The 17,893-nt window shown below is 38.4% G+C and overlaps 2 protein-coding genes across 4 annotated transcripts in view; both read right to left on the reverse strand.

Moving 5' to 3' along the window:
* Window positions 1-119, reverse strand: part of LOC306885556 (E3 ubiquitin-protein ligase RNF5-like) — a 7,540-nt gene extending 7,421 nt beyond the window's left edge. For 2 of the 3 annotated variants that reach the window (XR_013785560.1, XM_079442167.1), the window contains exon 1: window positions 1-112. This exon is cut by the window's left edge and continues 177 nt beyond it. Coding sequence is in view for 2 of the 3 variants with exons in the window: in XM_079442167.1 (XP_079298293.1) it covers window positions 1-23 (23 nt within the window). In the remaining variant the exon portion in view is untranslated. The other variant, XM_079442166.1, reaches the window with a different exon arrangement.
* Window positions 120-11,045: 10,926 nt separating this feature from the next.
* LOC306885223 (zinc-alpha-2-glycoprotein-like) lies at window positions 11,046-17,893 on the reverse strand. The gene is made up of 12 exons (XM_079441622.1): window positions 17,831-17,893; window positions 17,215-17,481; window positions 15,217-15,477; window positions 14,845-15,126; window positions 14,621-14,731; window positions 14,500-14,544; window positions 13,722-13,973; window positions 13,466-13,555; window positions 12,342-12,404; window positions 12,223-12,261; window positions 12,079-12,144; window positions 11,046-11,746 (listed from the first exon to the last, which is right to left on the reverse strand). The coding sequence occupies exons 1-12, from the start codon at window positions 17,883-17,885 to the stop codon at window positions 11,712-11,714; spliced, it is 1,566 nt and encodes a 521-aa protein (XP_079297748.1). The 5' UTR covers window positions 17,886-17,893; the 3' UTR covers window positions 11,046-11,711.

Consider the following 17,893-nt stretch of genomic DNA (forward strand, 5'->3'; position numbering starts at 1 on the left):
CGCTGCTGCTCTGCGGCCTCCATCCTCTCTCGCTCGTGCTCACTCACTGCGCGTACTCTCCTGCGTATCGCTCTCGCGCGGACGTGACGCCACGTCAGTCGCCAGCCCCTCCCACTCCGAACTTCAATCCTAAACACGTGACTAAATAGTTTTTTTTTTTTTTTTTTAATTAATATTTTGCAAGTAACATTTTTAGTTTGAAAGCATACTTTAAGGTACAAAGATATTTGGATTCTAACAATCTGTAAGAACAAGCAACCTATTGCAGGGATTGAAAGTATCAAACAAACATAAGATATATAAACCAACAAGATAAAATAAATGAAGATAAAGAACAATAACAAATATATAAAATCAAAATACATAGATATCAAATAAAAAAATAACATGTTGTATGTTGTATTGTATTTATATTTGATATTGGTTAAAAAAAAGTTAGTATTAATAGTTTAATAAGTTTAGAGCGTTTATAAAAGAAAGAATAGTTTGTTTTATCATCTTATTTAATTTATAATGAATGGATACCGTCGAATGGACGTCAATATGCTTAAAATACAGGTAGAGAGACAAGAAAAAAATATATAAATATATTAAATTGAATTTTTAAACAAAACATATGAATTGTCCAGATCTGAGTCTTCTGTGAAATAAAGACGTATCAGAACAGGAAAATGACAGAATGAGAATTATATCAATTGAGTTTTTACCAATATGTGCATTGGCCAACGTGAAAAATCGTGCATGGTCTTACTGAAGAAAAAAAATGTTATAAACATTCATTATAACACAATTGTCATGCATTAACAGAAACACAGACACACTTTTATTGCCAAATACAATTGAATCAGTACAGAATTCATTCAGTACAGAAACATGATTTCAAGTCTGAGGAGAGACAGTGAGATCAGCAGCTGCCGTAATAAGAGATTTTCACTTATTTTTGCATACAAAACTGTACTATAAAATCTGCGTTATGAATTACATGTAAAAACATTCTTCTTGTACATTTATCACACAAAGAATATCCATTCACAGTCACGACAAAAAGCACTGATAATTATTGCATCATTGTTCAAAAATAACCCAAAACTCATAGGGGGAGAGTGGGGACCATTTTTCAGAAAAGCATAATTAAAAAAAATAATGTTGTAGACAGAGATATATTTTTGCTGTGGCCAATAACTCAGAAATGTGGTCTATCAATACCAGGTGGTATTTTGTACAAATGTAGAAAGACTTAAGTTGTACATTGTTTTTTTTTTTTTTTTTTTTTTTTCTTTTTTTTTTTTTTTTTTTTTTTTTTTTTTTTTTTTTTTTTTTTTTTTTTTTTTGGCCTGTCAGTAACACAGATAACACATGACAGTACGTATGTGTAGTTATGCTATCATCATTCACAGCCTTTTTTTTTTTTTTTTTATATTATTTATTTTTTTATTAATTAATTAAATTTTATATACCCTTTTGTTTAACCATACTATGACCGACAAGACCAGGGGACAGAGGAAACAAGAGAGAGAAAAAAAAAAAAAAAAAAAAAAAAAAAAATTATAATAATAATAATAAAAAAAAAATAATAATTATAATTATAATGATAATAATAAAAATAATAATAATAATTAAAAAAAAAAAAAAAAAAAAAAAAAAAAAAATTGTGGATAAAGTCAACAGAGAAGGGGGAAAGAGAGAGAGGAAAAAACAAGACAAAAAAAAAAAAAAAAAAAAAAAAACAGACAATTTGCTTCGATACCTGCTGACAAAAAGAGAAAACAACAGAAGACACAACAGAAGACACAACATCAGAGAAACTGCAGCAACAACCAACATCTGTATGAATCACAATAAATTCTAAATGTTAAATGTTATTGAGCAACACGCATAACTAATATTACAAAGTAAGTTTTGAAGCAACAGCAGATCAGAACAATGTGTGTCTGTGAGCACCCGTTTTTACACCAATGTGAATGCTTGAGTGTACACCTGTGTGTGTGAGCGCGCTTGTGTTCATAAGGTTCCTCCATGTAAATGTTTAATAGTGTGTGTGTGGGGAACAACAGCCCCATCCCGCAAGGCATGAAGCAGGCATGGAAGAGACCCAGGCCCCAAACATCCGGAGGCCCCCCAGGTCACGGGGCCCCCAGGGGAACCACCGCAGGGACAACTGCGGCCCCCACCCAGAAAAGGGCAGAGGAGAGCCCGAAGGTGGGACATCCGACAGCCACAGTGTAGACACCCCAGGGTGCCGTGGCGGCAAGCCCGCAGGCTCCGCCGGCAGCCGACCACACCAGGGCAGACCGAGCCCTGGGCCCGGAGATCCAAGGGCCCCCCACCCCCCAACCGGGGCCCAGCAAGGCCAGTAGGGCCAGGCCCCGCCAAGCGACCGCCGAGAGTGGGCCAGCGCTCACCCGAGCATCCTACCCCGGCGCGAGAAACCACCAATGCACCGGCGGCATCCTCCACCGGCAGGGCATGGTGGTGGGGTGGGGGTCGACTGAGATGATGAGTGAGGTGGAGTCTAAGGCCCGACCTGACACATAGACGTAGACGAACAAGCACACATATACACAAGCATACGTTCCCACCCTCAAGCACGCAACGAATATTCTCACCCTCGCCCCACATGTAGACACACAAAAATGGACATGGTACCCACACTCACACTCCCTATATGCACTCTATACTCCTAGATCCAGGCACCACCACCCCCAGAGGGGTAATCAGCGCCCGATCCCGGAGCTGAACCCCCTTCGCTCTGGCGTGGGGACAGGAAGACCACCCCGGTCCCCGCAGCAGCAGATAAGACCACCAGCCCAGACCCCGACCGGGCGGCCAGCTCATCCTCGCAGCCCCCGGCCCCGGACAGAGAACAGAGAACAGGGGTGTGAGATAAAAAAAAAAGAAAAAAAAAAGAGACCCCATGCTTCACCTCACCCGCTCAAATGTAGTGTTGGTGTGTGTTGTTCTAAGGTGCTTTAAAACAGGGGTGCTTTAAAACAGGGGAGGGGCACCCTCCACAAGCTTGTGTCAGCTCGTCCCCTCCCTAGAGCCCTCAATGTCTATGTGCAACTTAAAATTGAGAAGTGGGCACTGGCACCAGAGGGAAGGCTGAATGAACAGACCGCCCTCCGGATGCCATTCAGTGTGCCCACCCCCAAGGCCCTATATGTATGTGTCATGTGACAGTAAGTAATGAGAATGTCTAAGCTGTAATGTGTGATTGAGATGCAGGTGGCCACGAGGAGACAGAGGAGTACCACCTCCCCCGCATCCCAGCGACACACCCGCACCTCAAAACCCTACCTATGTGTTGGTGTGATGGGGCGGGAGAAGTGAAGCCTTAGGGATGGGGAGGAAAGCATCAGAGGGGGCAAAATACCCCCCCCTTCGGAGCCAGCTCCCCCGCTGACCCCCATAGGCACCCCCGTTACCCCAAATCTGCCCAGGGCGGGGGGCCCAGGCCCATCCAGACCAGGGCCCATGGCAGCCCGGGGCAGCCCACCAGACCCCACAGCAGAGGAAAAACTACCCCACCCCATCACTCATTCAACTCCCAGACTACATAAGACAATAAGACACCCAGGTTAGGCCCGTTTTCCCTGCCTCTATTGGATCCCCCCCGCGGAGGCACCGATGCATCGAAGACCCCCACACCAGGGCCGGGCCCAAGCGCATGCACCAACCCATGCTCCCGGCGGCACACCAACCAGGACCCAAGCCCCCCAGGCCCAGCCGTAACCCCAACCGGGAGGCAGAGCGCCCCCAGAACCCCAAGCCCCCCCCGGACCAACCCCGGAATAGTGCAGCCGCCAGGCCGGCAACCTACGTCCGCCGGCACAGGCATCCCCAGTAGCGCCGCATGCAGCCGCCAGAAAAACAGCACCCAAGAGTCACCAATACCCCATCCAGGCCAAGATCGCAGCCCCAGCGCCGAACCACCCAAGAAACCCACCCCCAGGGAACTCCCAGATGCCCCAAGCCCATATGGCCACCCCAACCGCAAAAACCACAGCCGGACAGAATCAGGACCCCCACTCACACTAGGTGATGGAGCTGATCAAAGGAGTCCAGAGAGATTGATCTAATGTGGCAGCAGAAGCTGTGTCAAGACTAATATAATCCCACAAATGATTTCTATATTGGTTGATATTAAGATTATTTTTATTTTTCCAGTTCATGAGGACAGTCTTCTTAGCAATGCATAGGGCAGTGAAAGCCATGTGGATTGTGTTACCTTCTGTAGTGACACCATCTAGGTCGCCCAACAAGCAGACTGAAGGAGAGGCTGGAATAGAGCATTTAAGACACTTTGATAAATCTTCACAAATCCTGTACCAGTACCTCTGAACAGGTGGACAGAACCATAGAGCGTGGATGTAATTGTCAGGTGTATTGCCTTGACAGTGTGAGCAGTTGTTAGAAGCTGTAAGACCCATCCTGAACATCCGATGACCTGTGTAGTGCACTCTATGCAGGATTTTGTATTGTATTAATTGTAAACCAGGATTTCTAATCAGTTCAAAGGTTTTTAAACATATCTGAGACCAGAAATTATGGTCCCAGTTTACTGCTAGATCTGCCTCCCATTTTGCAATAGGAAGTGATACTGATTCATCTATTTTGGAAAGTGTCCTGTATATTTTAGACATTAATTTGGGGGTTTTGAGATTAAGAAAATCTGCCACACTTGGTGGTATTTGTAATTTGATATGATTAGATTTAAATTTCCCTTTTACAATAGATTTAATTTGTTGATATTCTAAAAATCTGTTTTTGTTAATCCCATATTGTTTAACTAATTTGTCAAAGGGAATAAAGTCTGTCCCTTCTAATATATGTTCCAGGTATTTAATACCTTTACAACTCCAATCTGTGAGGTTCATCATATTATTGTTTAGTAATATGTCAGGATTGTTCCAGATGGGGGTACGTTTGCATGGGATTAGTGAAGACTCAGTCATTTTTAGAAACTCCCACCATGCTGTCAGAGAAGAGCTGATACTGATGCTTTTGAAGCATACGTGTCGTTTGATGATCAAGCTAATGAATGGCAGATCCGAAATCTCTATATTATTGCATAATGCCTGTTCTACATCTAGCCAAGGCTCATCTAAGAGGGTGTGTTTTAACCACCCTGAAATGTGTTGAAGCCTGTTGGCTAAGAAATAGTGGTGAAAGTTAGGTAGATCTAGTCCTCCTTTATCCTTGGTCTTTTGTAGCGTTTTTAAGCTAATACGCGGGGGTTTACCTTTCCAAAGGAATTTAGAGATGGAGGAGTCCAGAGATCTAAACCAGTCAGGTGATGGTTTGCTCGGGATCATTGCAAATAAATAATTAATTCTTGGCAAAACCATCATTTTTATTGAGGCGACTCTTCCCATGAGTGATATGGGTAGAGACTTCCATCTGGTTAGATCATCTTCTACCGTCTTTAAAAGTGGGATGTGGTTTAATTTAATCAAATCTGTCAGCCTAGGAGAAACATTAATACCTAAATATTTAATATTTCCAGATTGCAGTGGAGTGGAGGAATTCTGGAAGGAGCAATTAATTGGAAGAACTGTTGATTTTAACCAGTTTATTGAATAATCTGAGACTCTTGAGAAAGAGTTTATTAATGTAATTACCTCAGAGAAAGTGGTTTGTGAATGCTGAAGAAAAAGTAACACATCATCTGCGTAAAGACTAACTTTATGTTCTACATTCTTGCATCTTGTACTGTCAATTTCGTCTTTAGATGGGTTTATCTGTGGAGAATATAAAGATTTGTAAAAGTCCCTGAAAGTGTTGTTTATTCTTTCAGGGTCATATACTGTATCCCCAGTTAAATCTTTAACAGCACATATAGTTGTTTTTTCTTTATTTATTTTTAACTGGTTCGCTAGGAATTGACCTGATTTGTTACCATATTCAAATTCTTGCCAGCGAAGTCTTTGTGCTAAGAATTGGGTTTTTTTATTAATAATTTCATTTAATTCTAGTTTTGCTTTACGTATTTTTTTCAGCATTTCCTGTTCCTGGGAGGATACGTAGGCTTCTTCTAAAGTTTTTATAGTTTCTTCTAATTCCTGAATATATTTATTTTCTCTTTTCTTTTTATGCGATGAGAATGAGATTATTCTACCTCTCATCACAGCTTTGCCTGCTTCCCAGAGAACAGATGCTGATGTTCCAGGCAGGTCATTATAGTCTAAATATAAAGCCCACTCTTCTTTAAAATATTTAATAAAATCATCGTCTTTAAGCAATGATGTATTGAATCTCCAGTTATTACTTGGTGGAGTGGCCTTCTTATTTACTAGAGTTAAAGAAACAGCAGCATGATCGCTGACAGCTATAGGGTTTATCTCTGTGTCTGAAATGTCACTCAGCAGAGAGCTGCTGACTAGGAAATAATCCAGACGAGAGTAAGAGTGATGGACATGTGAGAAGAAAGTATATTCCCTACGGTTGGGGTGAAAAGAACGCCATGCATCGCAAAGTCCATAGTCGCTCATGTACTGTTTAACTATATTTGTGGATTCCCAATTGCGCTGAGTTCCAGCTGTACTCAGCCTGTCTATTTCTTTATTTAGTCCAAAGTTGAGGTCTCCCCCAAGAACAAATGCGCAATCTAGGTGTTCAGAGAGTGCGGTAAAAAAACCGTGAAAAAAAAGAGGGGTCATCAACATTTGGACCATATATACTAACAATACATAACTTTTTGTCAAATATAGATAATTTAATGATTAGAAATCTACCTTCTGGATCTATAACTGTGTTGAGTACTGTGAAATTAACATTTTTATGTATTTAAGTTGTACATTGTTACTTTCGACCCCGTCGGTTCACTTAAAATATTTAGTCCTAAATTTAAAATTTATGTAATTGAATTGCATATAACATTTTAATTAATTTGGATTATACAGCTTCAACATAACTAATAAACTTACTGTGATGCATATTTGTCAGTCATACATAAATGAAACATGTAACAGTGTTAATACACTGAATGTGTTTTAAATGCACAATAATCAAGTTTATACATTTGTCATAAATCAATCGGATTTATTTCAATCTCAGGCTGAATATTGCTTGTTCCACAGCTAGCCATGTTATAACCATATTCATACTTTTAACTGAATAAGTTTAATTTTAAAGTTTAATTTCGAACAGATTTAAGCAATTCGAATGAATGCATTTTGAAAATGTTAAATAAAAGATTTTATGACATGACAAATGTGAATCACATTAAGTTTAAGTTAAAACCGCTAAACTAATAAATACATTTAATTTAATTAATAAATTAATTAATTAAATAAAGTATTAAAAATGTATATATATATGTAGCGCCCCCTACCGCCTTTTCTAACGGTTCAGTAAGGGGGCAGCACCAGGTTCAATAAACTAGTGCCTAAGAGATGTATTAAAAGGCCCCTCTGATGTCACTGAAATAAATACTTTTCTTTTGGTTTGGAAAGCTACTCAGAATAAATCTATGCTCACACAAGTTCACTGGTTAAGAATAAACTCTGTTGAATAAAGAAAACACTTGAAGTAGAAAAATATCCAGAATTTAATTCGAGAAGAATTACAGAGTAAGATATAGCTTAAATTCGAATGTGCAAAATATTACTCAATCGAGTTGATCTCAAGTTTGGTATAATATAACGAGATTTTGTCTAATTAAACAGAGAAAATGCATGTGTTTAACGTATTGCTCATTAATCAAGATGCAAGGCATAAGTCAATCCTAAAACAAGAGGGAGGTTCTCTAAACCGTCCTTCCCAAGATTACCCCCTGAGATGATTCCTTACAGGGGCTAGATGGAGGAGAGACAGGGGATGTTGTGCAACATCTTTGCTTTCACGGATTCCAGCTGGAACGTTTTGGTGTGAGACTCCTCATCATCAGAAGCCTGGACATGAAGGAAATTAATAAAACTATTTTTTAGCTAAAAACTATGTTATGACCCCTTTAGTTTACATCGTTTATAACAGAAAGAAAATCAACAATACTTACAAAGCATGCTTTGAAGAACTTCATGAATTTCTCCAAAGAAGGGTGATCAGGTTCTACAGGAATCCCTCTTATTGCCACATGTCAGTGAGGTCAGAGGTCAGAGGTGGCAGAGACAACACCGTATCAATGAAAAATGAAAATCACATTTCCATCAATTAATGCTTTTTTATGTATTACAGGAAAAGTTCACCAAAATGAACCTTTGCAGTTAATTTACTCACCCTCGAGCCATTTAAACTATAGGTGACTGAATCCATGGTCCTTGGTGATTCATCAAATGGAAGTGAAGGGGTTCCATCACTTTGAGAGTAAAAAAAAAAGCAGATACAGAAAACACAGAATTAATACCCCTGGCTCTTGACGATATACTCATATCTTATGAAGCAAAACAATGAGCACATTGACATCATTACCTGTAATCCATAGCCTTAACATAAATCAAATGTTTAGTCTAGTATGTTTTAACAAGTATCCCCTTTTGCCACAAGCACTTACATTTCTTTTTTTCTTTTTTTAGCTCAGCACTGCACTTCTTGGAATCTGTGCAGTGACAACAATGTTTTTTTAACAAGCTGATTTTTAACAAGCTGATAAAGCAAATGTCTTTAAGATGTGACCTTTTGAGTTATCCATAAACTGCTTCTAAAAATTGCAGTAAAGTTATCCGGCATTACATGGTAGAAAAGACTTGGTATTAAATGAAATGTAGCTAACTAACACTATGTGGACGAGAGATTGCATTTCTTGGGCTAATTTCCGGCACATGCACAAAGTTTTTCAATATAAGCTTGTTTGTGTAAAACATTACTTGCAAAAGTAAAGTAAAAAAAAAAAAAAAAAACGATCCGTGGCGAAAGGTTTACAATCGACATTCATGCAGTCTTAAATTATATATTTTTTGAATTAGCTAACTGTTATACCTTTCATTTATTAATAATGGTTTGAGAGCAAAAGGTAAATGAGGAAAGAGTTTCAACTCACCAGCAAACACTGACAGAAATGCGCGCCCCCGAGGAGGCAGTTCAAACAGCAGCTCGGACCAATCAGCACCATCGGCAACAGACTCAAATAAGCTCAGTTGGGTTGATTCAACGTAAAACATTCAATAGAGTGAGGAAACTCATGTAAATCATACACCTAACTCAACAAATTCAGTACTACATAAAAGTAAAAAATTTTATGTTCAGTGTAGCCTTCTTAATTCATTTGGATTAAAACAATTTCAGGGATAAAAGTGCAGTAAATGAGTTACATTCAAGCTATTTTAAGGCATGAGAAAATTATTTTCACAAGAAAAAACATTTAAATATGTAATTTTGATTATCAAAGATGAGTTTTAAGGGATAAAATATTTGATTACGGGGGACTTTAAGTAGGCCTATTTTAGTCTAGTTTTAGTTGAAGAAAACCTGAAGTAGTCTAGTTTTAGTCAATGAAAACTTGACATTTTAGCAATAAGATTATTATTAATTAACTGTAGACCTACAGCCAGGCCCGTAGCCATCTATGAGGTCACCGAGGTCTGGACCTTGGTAAATTTCTCATGTTCAAAAATAAAATTTGTTCTCTGAATGACTAATTTGCTGTTAAACTCTTCATATGAATGTTTGCCTGACAAGTATAATTAAGTTTAGACCGTTTGCAATAATGTTTAGCGTCCGTGATATGAAAATGCTTGCTGCAAGAAGCTGCCGGAGTGAAGTCCCAATGTGCATACTATCCACCCTATCTGCCCTAAATAGTATTGAAAATGACTACAATCACATAGAATTTAGGATGGATAGTATGCACATTGGGACACAAGTCAATGAGTCTTCTTGAGAGAGCTGTGAGTGAGGGCGCGGGCGCAGTCTCAGTGTTGCCAGATCCAGCTATTTTAAGTTTTTGGACTTGTCTCTTCCACGTAATTTGACACTTTAGAAAGTTTATAAAGTAGGACATTGCAGTTTAGGGTCAGCGACATCTTTATATTATCTTATTTGCAAATTATTTGAAATAATTTCGGTTAATTTTTATTTATTTTTCGTTTTTTGTTTGTTTTAATACAATATCTGGCATCACTGCATCACTGGCACTTAAACTGACAGCAATCAAAAAACACAAAAACACTGACAGCAATGACGCAAACACTAGCCATGAAGAAGTCTATGGTATGTCATTCAGTAGTTAAATTAGTTCATTTAAATTAGATGTTAAAATGAGATATTAAATTAAAATCGTAAAATTTTCACAAGTTGTGCTAAAAACATTCATAAGTGCACTAGACAAACTTATCTATATAGCAATAGTTAATTATGAAAACTGTAACAGTAATATGTATTGTTGTATGAATAATAAAATCATCAGTCTTACTCAAATGTACATTTTAGTTATCATATTTAGTCAATATGTTTTTGTTTAGTCAAGGTTAAGTCATCTAAATGTATGAGTATTTTAGGCAATTAAATTTTAGTCACATTTTTATCATGCTTAAAGTCTTGGTTAAACTGATGTGTAATGATTGTTGTCATTTGAGAAATTTACTTTTGCATTTCAGGTATTGCACTTTCACCAGTAAGCACAAATCAATAGAATGTGGACTCATAGGCCTACCCTACATGGCTTATTTGACCTCATCTACCCCCGGTTTCACAGACCAGGTTTAAACCTAATCCTCGACTAAAATGTAAGTCTGAGCTGTTTCAACTGAAAGAAACTTGCACTGGCTGATCTTAAAGTATATCAGTGCCTTTGTTTTGTCTCAAGATGCCCACCAGCAATGTTTTTTTTCTAAGTACGTTCATAAAAATGACTTAAATGTCTTAATTGGACTATGTCCTAATCCTGGTTTAGTCTAAGCACTGTCTGTGAAACCGGGCCCTATAGTGCACTGATTTAATAATAGGCTTTTTATTATAGGCTATATATATTAATACCAAAGACTTATGCACTCTCTCTGTCTACATTATGGAAACTGGTAAAACAAACGAAAAATATTATAACAGTGAAATTCCTAATTCCACTAATTCCAAATTGCAATAGCCTATTTCTCTATTAAAACAACAGCGTTTGAGTAAGCGCATTTATTAGTGCATATACAGTCGAGATCTCATGACAGAACACAGACCGGCTGAGGGACATTTTCATTTTAGATCGCTAAACTCCAGCTTGTTTGTCGCTGTTTTCAGATCATCGGCAGCGGTGCTTCTGCAATGAGGAGCGTGCACATGGTTGCTAGATTGCTTAAAATAAGCGAAACAAAGGGCAGAAAATGTATCCTTGTAACCCAAAGCTCTGATTCGAGGGCTTGAACTCTTGATATCTGGCAACCGCACACGTGAAAGCCTGTGTAGTTTTTATTTTTTTGAGTACATTTTAGTCTCATCTTATTTCGTCAACGAAATTGCATTTTTATATATAGTTATCATTTGGGGCACATGGGGCACACCTGGAAAGAGCTGGAGAAAATTGCCCAGGATCGCAGACACTGGAGAAAAGTTGTCGATGGCCTATGCTCCGAGAAAGGGGAAAAGGCTTAAGAAGAAGATAGTGATCGTTTATTGACCTTATTGTCATCTCCTCTTCATCATGGGAAAAAAGCTCGTCAATATCTCGTTAAAATCGAGATTAAACAAGCACATTATATGACTGTTCAGGTGACCACATTTTGGCACTGATGACAGAAGTAGAGCTCTAGATCTGACTCTTCATAACAATATTCTCTAGTTCTGATCTTCTAGCAGGAGTCATCTAAGTCCTTTCTTTCTGGAGCTGAGGAGGGGGAGGAAACAAGATTTAATTTTAATTTACAGTCATCTAAAACGGAAGAACTATATGTTTCTGTTTCTAAAAAAAAAAGAAAAAAAAATGGCAAAACGTTATATTTTGTATAAATTAATTAAAGTATGAAAATGCTATTTATCGTTCTTTAAAATGAAATGAAACATTACTGAGGTTTGGCATTGAAATGTTCTTGGATCTGCAGCGTCCTGAAACACAATGACATCATCATAATGTCTTTAAAATCAACAAATACGGCAAATATAAACAGTTTCACGTAACAATGAAGTTATTGTCATTTGAGGAGAAACTATTAATCTTACTTAGCAGTGGTAGCAACAGTGCATTCTGGGTAACAGTGTTCTGATCGATGACTTCTCTCTCCATGGCTGAAAAAAACAACAAATTTTACATTCAGTGTCTGCATGACATCATTTTAAAACTCAAAGATATGTATCTGAACTCACCGAAATTAGGCAGAGAGATGTTTTTAGAGCCCATTGCCCCTGAAAAGTAATTGCAGCACATGTTTAAGACTCTGAGTGAGAGATGATGAATTCAGATGAATGAATTGAGATGTTCTGACCTCGAGCTGCTGCTGGAGTCTCTTTAGCCTCACAAAGACTTTGAGTTTCATGAAGCTCCTCAGCTGAAAGACAGAGAAGAACCATTAATGAGACAGGCCTGAAAAACACATGAACAAGCATTTGAAGCAGCGTCCATTTCTAAGAGAGACTGAAGTGTAGAAACACTGTTAGTGTGTGTATTAAGCCCCTTTTCCACTGCAGGAACTATAGGGACTTTGGGCCGGTACTCAGTGTGTTTCCACCGCAGGAACCAGGATCTAAATAAAGTTCCGGGTACAATTTTTTATTTTATTTTAAATATTACTGTTATTGTGTCATGAAATGTAATTTTTGAAGTATTTCAGGCAAGAATGTAGTTGTTTAAAACTGAAATCTGCGGTTTATTTATAAAGACAGCGCCTATTTGAAAATGTGCTTCGTCGATTTCGGAGACGTGAGCTCCAGGCGATCACCGGGCGCTAAATGCTCATGTATCCCACTGAGAGGAGCATAACCTCAGCTAGTCCTTCTGACATTTGCCGCTGGCTCTGATGTCTCTGTAGTGGTATATTTCGCAGGTATAGTGATATAATTCACTTTGGGTAAATCTAACAGGTAATCTTTGGTCTTTATTCTACTATTCTATTAATCTATTAATATGTTAAAATGAAAATTAAAAGAGGCAACGCTGTTTGATATAATATTTTATTTCATTGTAATGTACATTATTCCCTGAACTACATTTCCGGAGCTATATTATATGTTTAAATGAAAATGAAAAGAGGCAGTGGTGTGAGGAAGTGAGGAAAATTGCGGTAGCCGAGGCGAGCTGACGTTGTTGTTATCAAGTATGCTGCTCTTTGCAGAATTACCGGATTTGCGTCGTCCTGTCTGCGGGAGTTTACACTCCTGAGTTGAACTCGTGAAGTCAGAACTACCGAGGACACAAATCTGAAATTTGCGTACTTGTTATTGAGAAATACACTTACACCTACGTCACCAGACTATTTGCCTAATCTTCTCGGTACTTTAGACCGCGATGCAAACGCAGACATCAACAGGTCTGGGGTAAAAAAGTTCCTGGGGCAAATTGCTCCAGGTAATTTCGGTGGAAAAGCGGCTTTAGTGTCTGTTCAGGACCTACTCTGAACCCCCTCCAGACTGTCATCTGCTGTGCTTTCCTCATCTGAAGAATCTTTTAAAGCAGCAGCCAAACCTACACGTATTTCTGGTCCTGATGGAGAGTTAAGAAGAAATAAATCGGTTGATTAGTATAGATGGTTATTGAACATGTTAGTGCATTTCATCATGGACACAGTGAGGCTGTGCAGTGACAGTAAACCAAATGCAGAGGCTGTTAATTTCAATTATTATGGGGCTTCTTAGAAATTCAGACTCACTTATTTCTTCTGTTCCTGCTGTGTGAGAGGTGAATAGCCAATCCAGGGAGATAGGGAGTTGGGAGGCCTCCAGTCGGATGGGAGCGGACAGACAGAAGGCCTCCTTACTCCCCATCCGTGGTTTCGCGGCTTGTGGTCGCGGTCTGGGGAGGGGCAGGACGGGGTGTGGGAGGTCCCCCTCGGTCCATTCGCGATTGCGTTCCAGGGGATGCGGGGCCCCCTCAAAGCTGCAGTTCAGCCCATAGGACAGACCTATAATAAATATTAACACAGAGTCAGTCTCATCTCATCTTGCATCAGTTTTTTATCAGGATCTCTAACTGATGTTAGTATTAACGTCTGTGAAATAACCACAGTGCGTTTTAAATCATTCACTGTCAAGAGCTAACATCAAAACATCAAAATTCAATAGACATATGAAACCAAACACCCAAAAAATAAAGACATCTGATGAGTTTTACTAAAGTCACTCATGGGAATATTGCTGATTGAAAACATTTATTAATACATTTCATTGTTTTGATTTTATGGACACTAGTTACTTTTGTACAATAAATAATTTGCATTGTGTTGGGCAGCAACTTCATGTCCAGCATAAAACTAGTTTACACACAGTTACACAAAGAAAAAAAAAAAAAAAATATATATATATATAAACTTTAAATAATACAGTTTAATGATTACAGGGCTGTCGTCTGATTGACAACATGTCTGACTGCATGAGAGCATTGCAGAAGCATGTTTATATTGTGTTGATTTTGAGAAGAGTCAGACTCACCTGATCCTTTCTTTAATTGTGATGGTATCTTCAGAGATTCTGAAACTGCAAACATTAACAGTCATTCTCCTCTTCTATCATCCCACTGACACTTATAAAGGAATAACTGATTAACACTCACTTGGACATTTAACACATTTTCTCAACAAGTAAAACACAAGATAAATGATAACAAGAGCAACTAAAGCAACTCCAACTCCAATGATCACCAGCAGCAGGACATTCGCTTCATCTGTCACAGAAAACAAATTGTTTTAATTGAGCTATAATGGTACAAAATCAAATGTAACACTAATAATGAAGTGATCTTATGAAACTGAGACCAGACACCATCTTCATCGTTACCCCAGCTGACAATGAGTGGTTCAGTCAGAGTCTGGTGCTTCACCACACACTGATAGTGAGATCTTTCAGACGGCAGGATCTCCAGGCTCTTCTTCAGCTGAAAGGATCCGTCTGCGTTTGGTCTGATTCCATGTGAGTTCATCAGCTCATCAGGTAACGGCGTCTGATCACGTCTGATCTCCATCTCCACATGTTTAGGGTAGAAGCCTGTGGCCAAACACACCAGAACCTGTCGCTCTGATGATCCAGATGCTTTTACAGAAGAGTAAACCTCAGGAGGAGCTGCAGGACACACAGACACGATTCATTTAAATAATAAACCAGCTTGAAAAAACTATATTCTTATCTGAACTATGAATGAGATAAACTCACATGCCGTGATGAATTTTCCCACTCGTTGAAGGTCAATGAAGCCGGTTAATGTTTCCAAACATTTCCTCTCCAGGGTGGAAACTGATTCTCTCTTCCAGATGATGTTGTGCTCAAGGACTAAAGGTTTCCAGTGCATAGAGAGGCCAAAGGTCAAGTTCTCTCCATCATAGGCGTATTCATCAGTGCCTTGAAGAAATATTACTGAACCATTAGAGTGACGTTCAACTGCACATCCGTGCCTCCACTGAAGAACATGAAGATCTAGAGAAAAACACACATACTCAATTTAAAATATCACTAAATGTCCCTAAATGAAAACAAGTTAATGTGTGTTCTAAAAATCTCAGTACTTCAGATAATAAAGTAGTTTATGCAGAATTGTCTATGGAGCTGATAAAATGCCTATAATCTATCATTTTGACATCCTTTTCTTAAAAATTATTTAAAGGCTAAAATATAATTTTATTAAAAATGTAAATAAATTTTTTATGTTATTGCTTTAATGCATAGTGCTGCTAATTTTATTAGCTGATTGTTATTTATGATGAAATGATTAGTGTCTGTATCAGTTCTTTTTGAACATTTCCAGCACAATACTGTGATAAAATTAATAACCGTAATCATTTTGGTCACTATAATCATGATATAAAATTTTCATACTGTTTCATCTCTAGTTATATATATGTAATGTGATGGTGGAATGATGAACACTATGAGTCGGGTGGGTGGTCACTCAAGGCATCTTTAATTGTCCTGGACAGACACACTGGGACAAACAGGACCATAAGTTGGTTAAACTGCAGCTCGATGATGATGCATGACAGTCAGCAGTGAGACACAGACTCTGCTGCAAATGACATTTTTCTGAGTGAACGTGAACATATAGTGGAAATAAATCTGAACAAAACACTCATAAGAGAAGATAAAATACAAAACTGTACCTTTTCCTCTCAATCCTCATTAAATCACATTAATGCAGTGAAACTGTAAACTCAAATAACCCGTATTTTACATATTTTATGTATCAGGGATTGCTCCTCTTCGTAGTAGGTGCATTTTAAAAATGTTTTGCTGATGAATCCTGGACTCCTGCTCAAAATTATACATTTTTATAATGACAGCTACAAAAAACAAACAAAAAACCAACAACAACAAACTGTTGTCGTTCCATCCTGACGGATGACAGCTGTGACAGCTGTGGAATCCCGGAAAATAAACCGTGGAACTTTGACCAATGAGAGAACAGTTTACTCGCCCATGACTTGGATTAACAAATTTGGTCCGTTTTGAAATTTTGCAGTGTGAAAGCAAACCGCACCAAGAATAAAAAGCAGCATTGTAATAATTTAAATCCCTGTTTTGGAACAAAGCAATCGATCTACAGGTGTGAAATCATCAAAGCACCTACCAGCAGCAAGATATACAGACTCTGCTGGTGATTACATGGCACCGCCCCCTAACGTACCGAATACTATTGCAGCAGTGCAACAGCCAGTGGCGAGTTTTCCCAATTTATGCAGGAATTTAAATAATTATGTTTTAAACTCTGTTACACACACACATGTTGGTTTTTGTGGTTTATGGGGACTCTCCATAGGCGTAATGGTTTTTATACTGAACAAACTGTGTGTGCTATTGCCCTACACCAACCCTACACCTAAACTTAGCCCTCACAGGAGACTTTGTGCATTTTTAGATTTTCAAAAAAACACCATTTAGTATGTTTTTTAAGCCTTTTGAATTACGGGGACATAGGCTGTGTCCTCATAAACCACCTTCATATTGTAATACCTCTGTCATACCCATGTCATTATACAAATTTGTGTCCTCATAAACCACATAAACATGCACACACACACACACACACATGCACACACTGTATGACACTTCCATAGCCAATCTTTATCAGAAATAAAAATCTTTTGTGCATTCCTCAATTTCATTAAATCACTTCTTGACATGACACAGTGTACCCCACTGTCCCTTAAACAGATTTACCTGTGTCCTTCGTCCTGTTTTCATTTCTCAGTGTGTTGAGGTTGATTTGAAGCCATTGTTGTTTGTAATTCAACTCCTCACTTTCATTTCTGAAGAGACTCTTAGACTCCTCCTTACACAACTGTGTCAAGAAATTTACTTTACTCACGCTGTTACAGAAACACATCTGTACATCATTGAGTTCGACTGAGCTGTAAAATTCATAAATGTCTCGAGAGTTCAGAGATTTCAGCATGGTGCTATACGTGTAGAACAGGGAACATTTTTCTGAAATGAGGAAGAGACGTTAACAAAGAGAAGAGAAGAAATCATCATGAAGCAGTGTAACACATATATATCCAAAGTTTAAACCTAAATGCTTGAGCAATTCAAAGGTATAAGTAAACACACACTTTAAGACGAATAAAAAACTACATTATCAAACTTTTCAGCATTTTCTCAACATTAATCATTTTGCCAGTGGTAGGCTAGGAATGCTATCTCCGAAATAAAGGTACAAAAGCTTTTGAAAAGGTACTGCCCCAAAGACAGCTTTTGTACTTTTATTTCAGAGAGTATATAATACAGAAAGTACAGTATGGAGACAAGCCAAGTCAAAAAAATAAAGTTTTCTTACCACTTTGAGAGGGTAAAATAGACAAAATCAGAGAGAGAACTGTGACTGAGGCCATGATCTTCA

Source organism: Barbus barbus, assembly GCF_936440315.1.
Source record: "Barbus barbus genome assembly, chromosome: 19".
Lineage (NCBI taxonomy): Eukaryota > Metazoa > Chordata > Actinopteri > Cypriniformes > Cyprinidae > Barbus > Barbus barbus.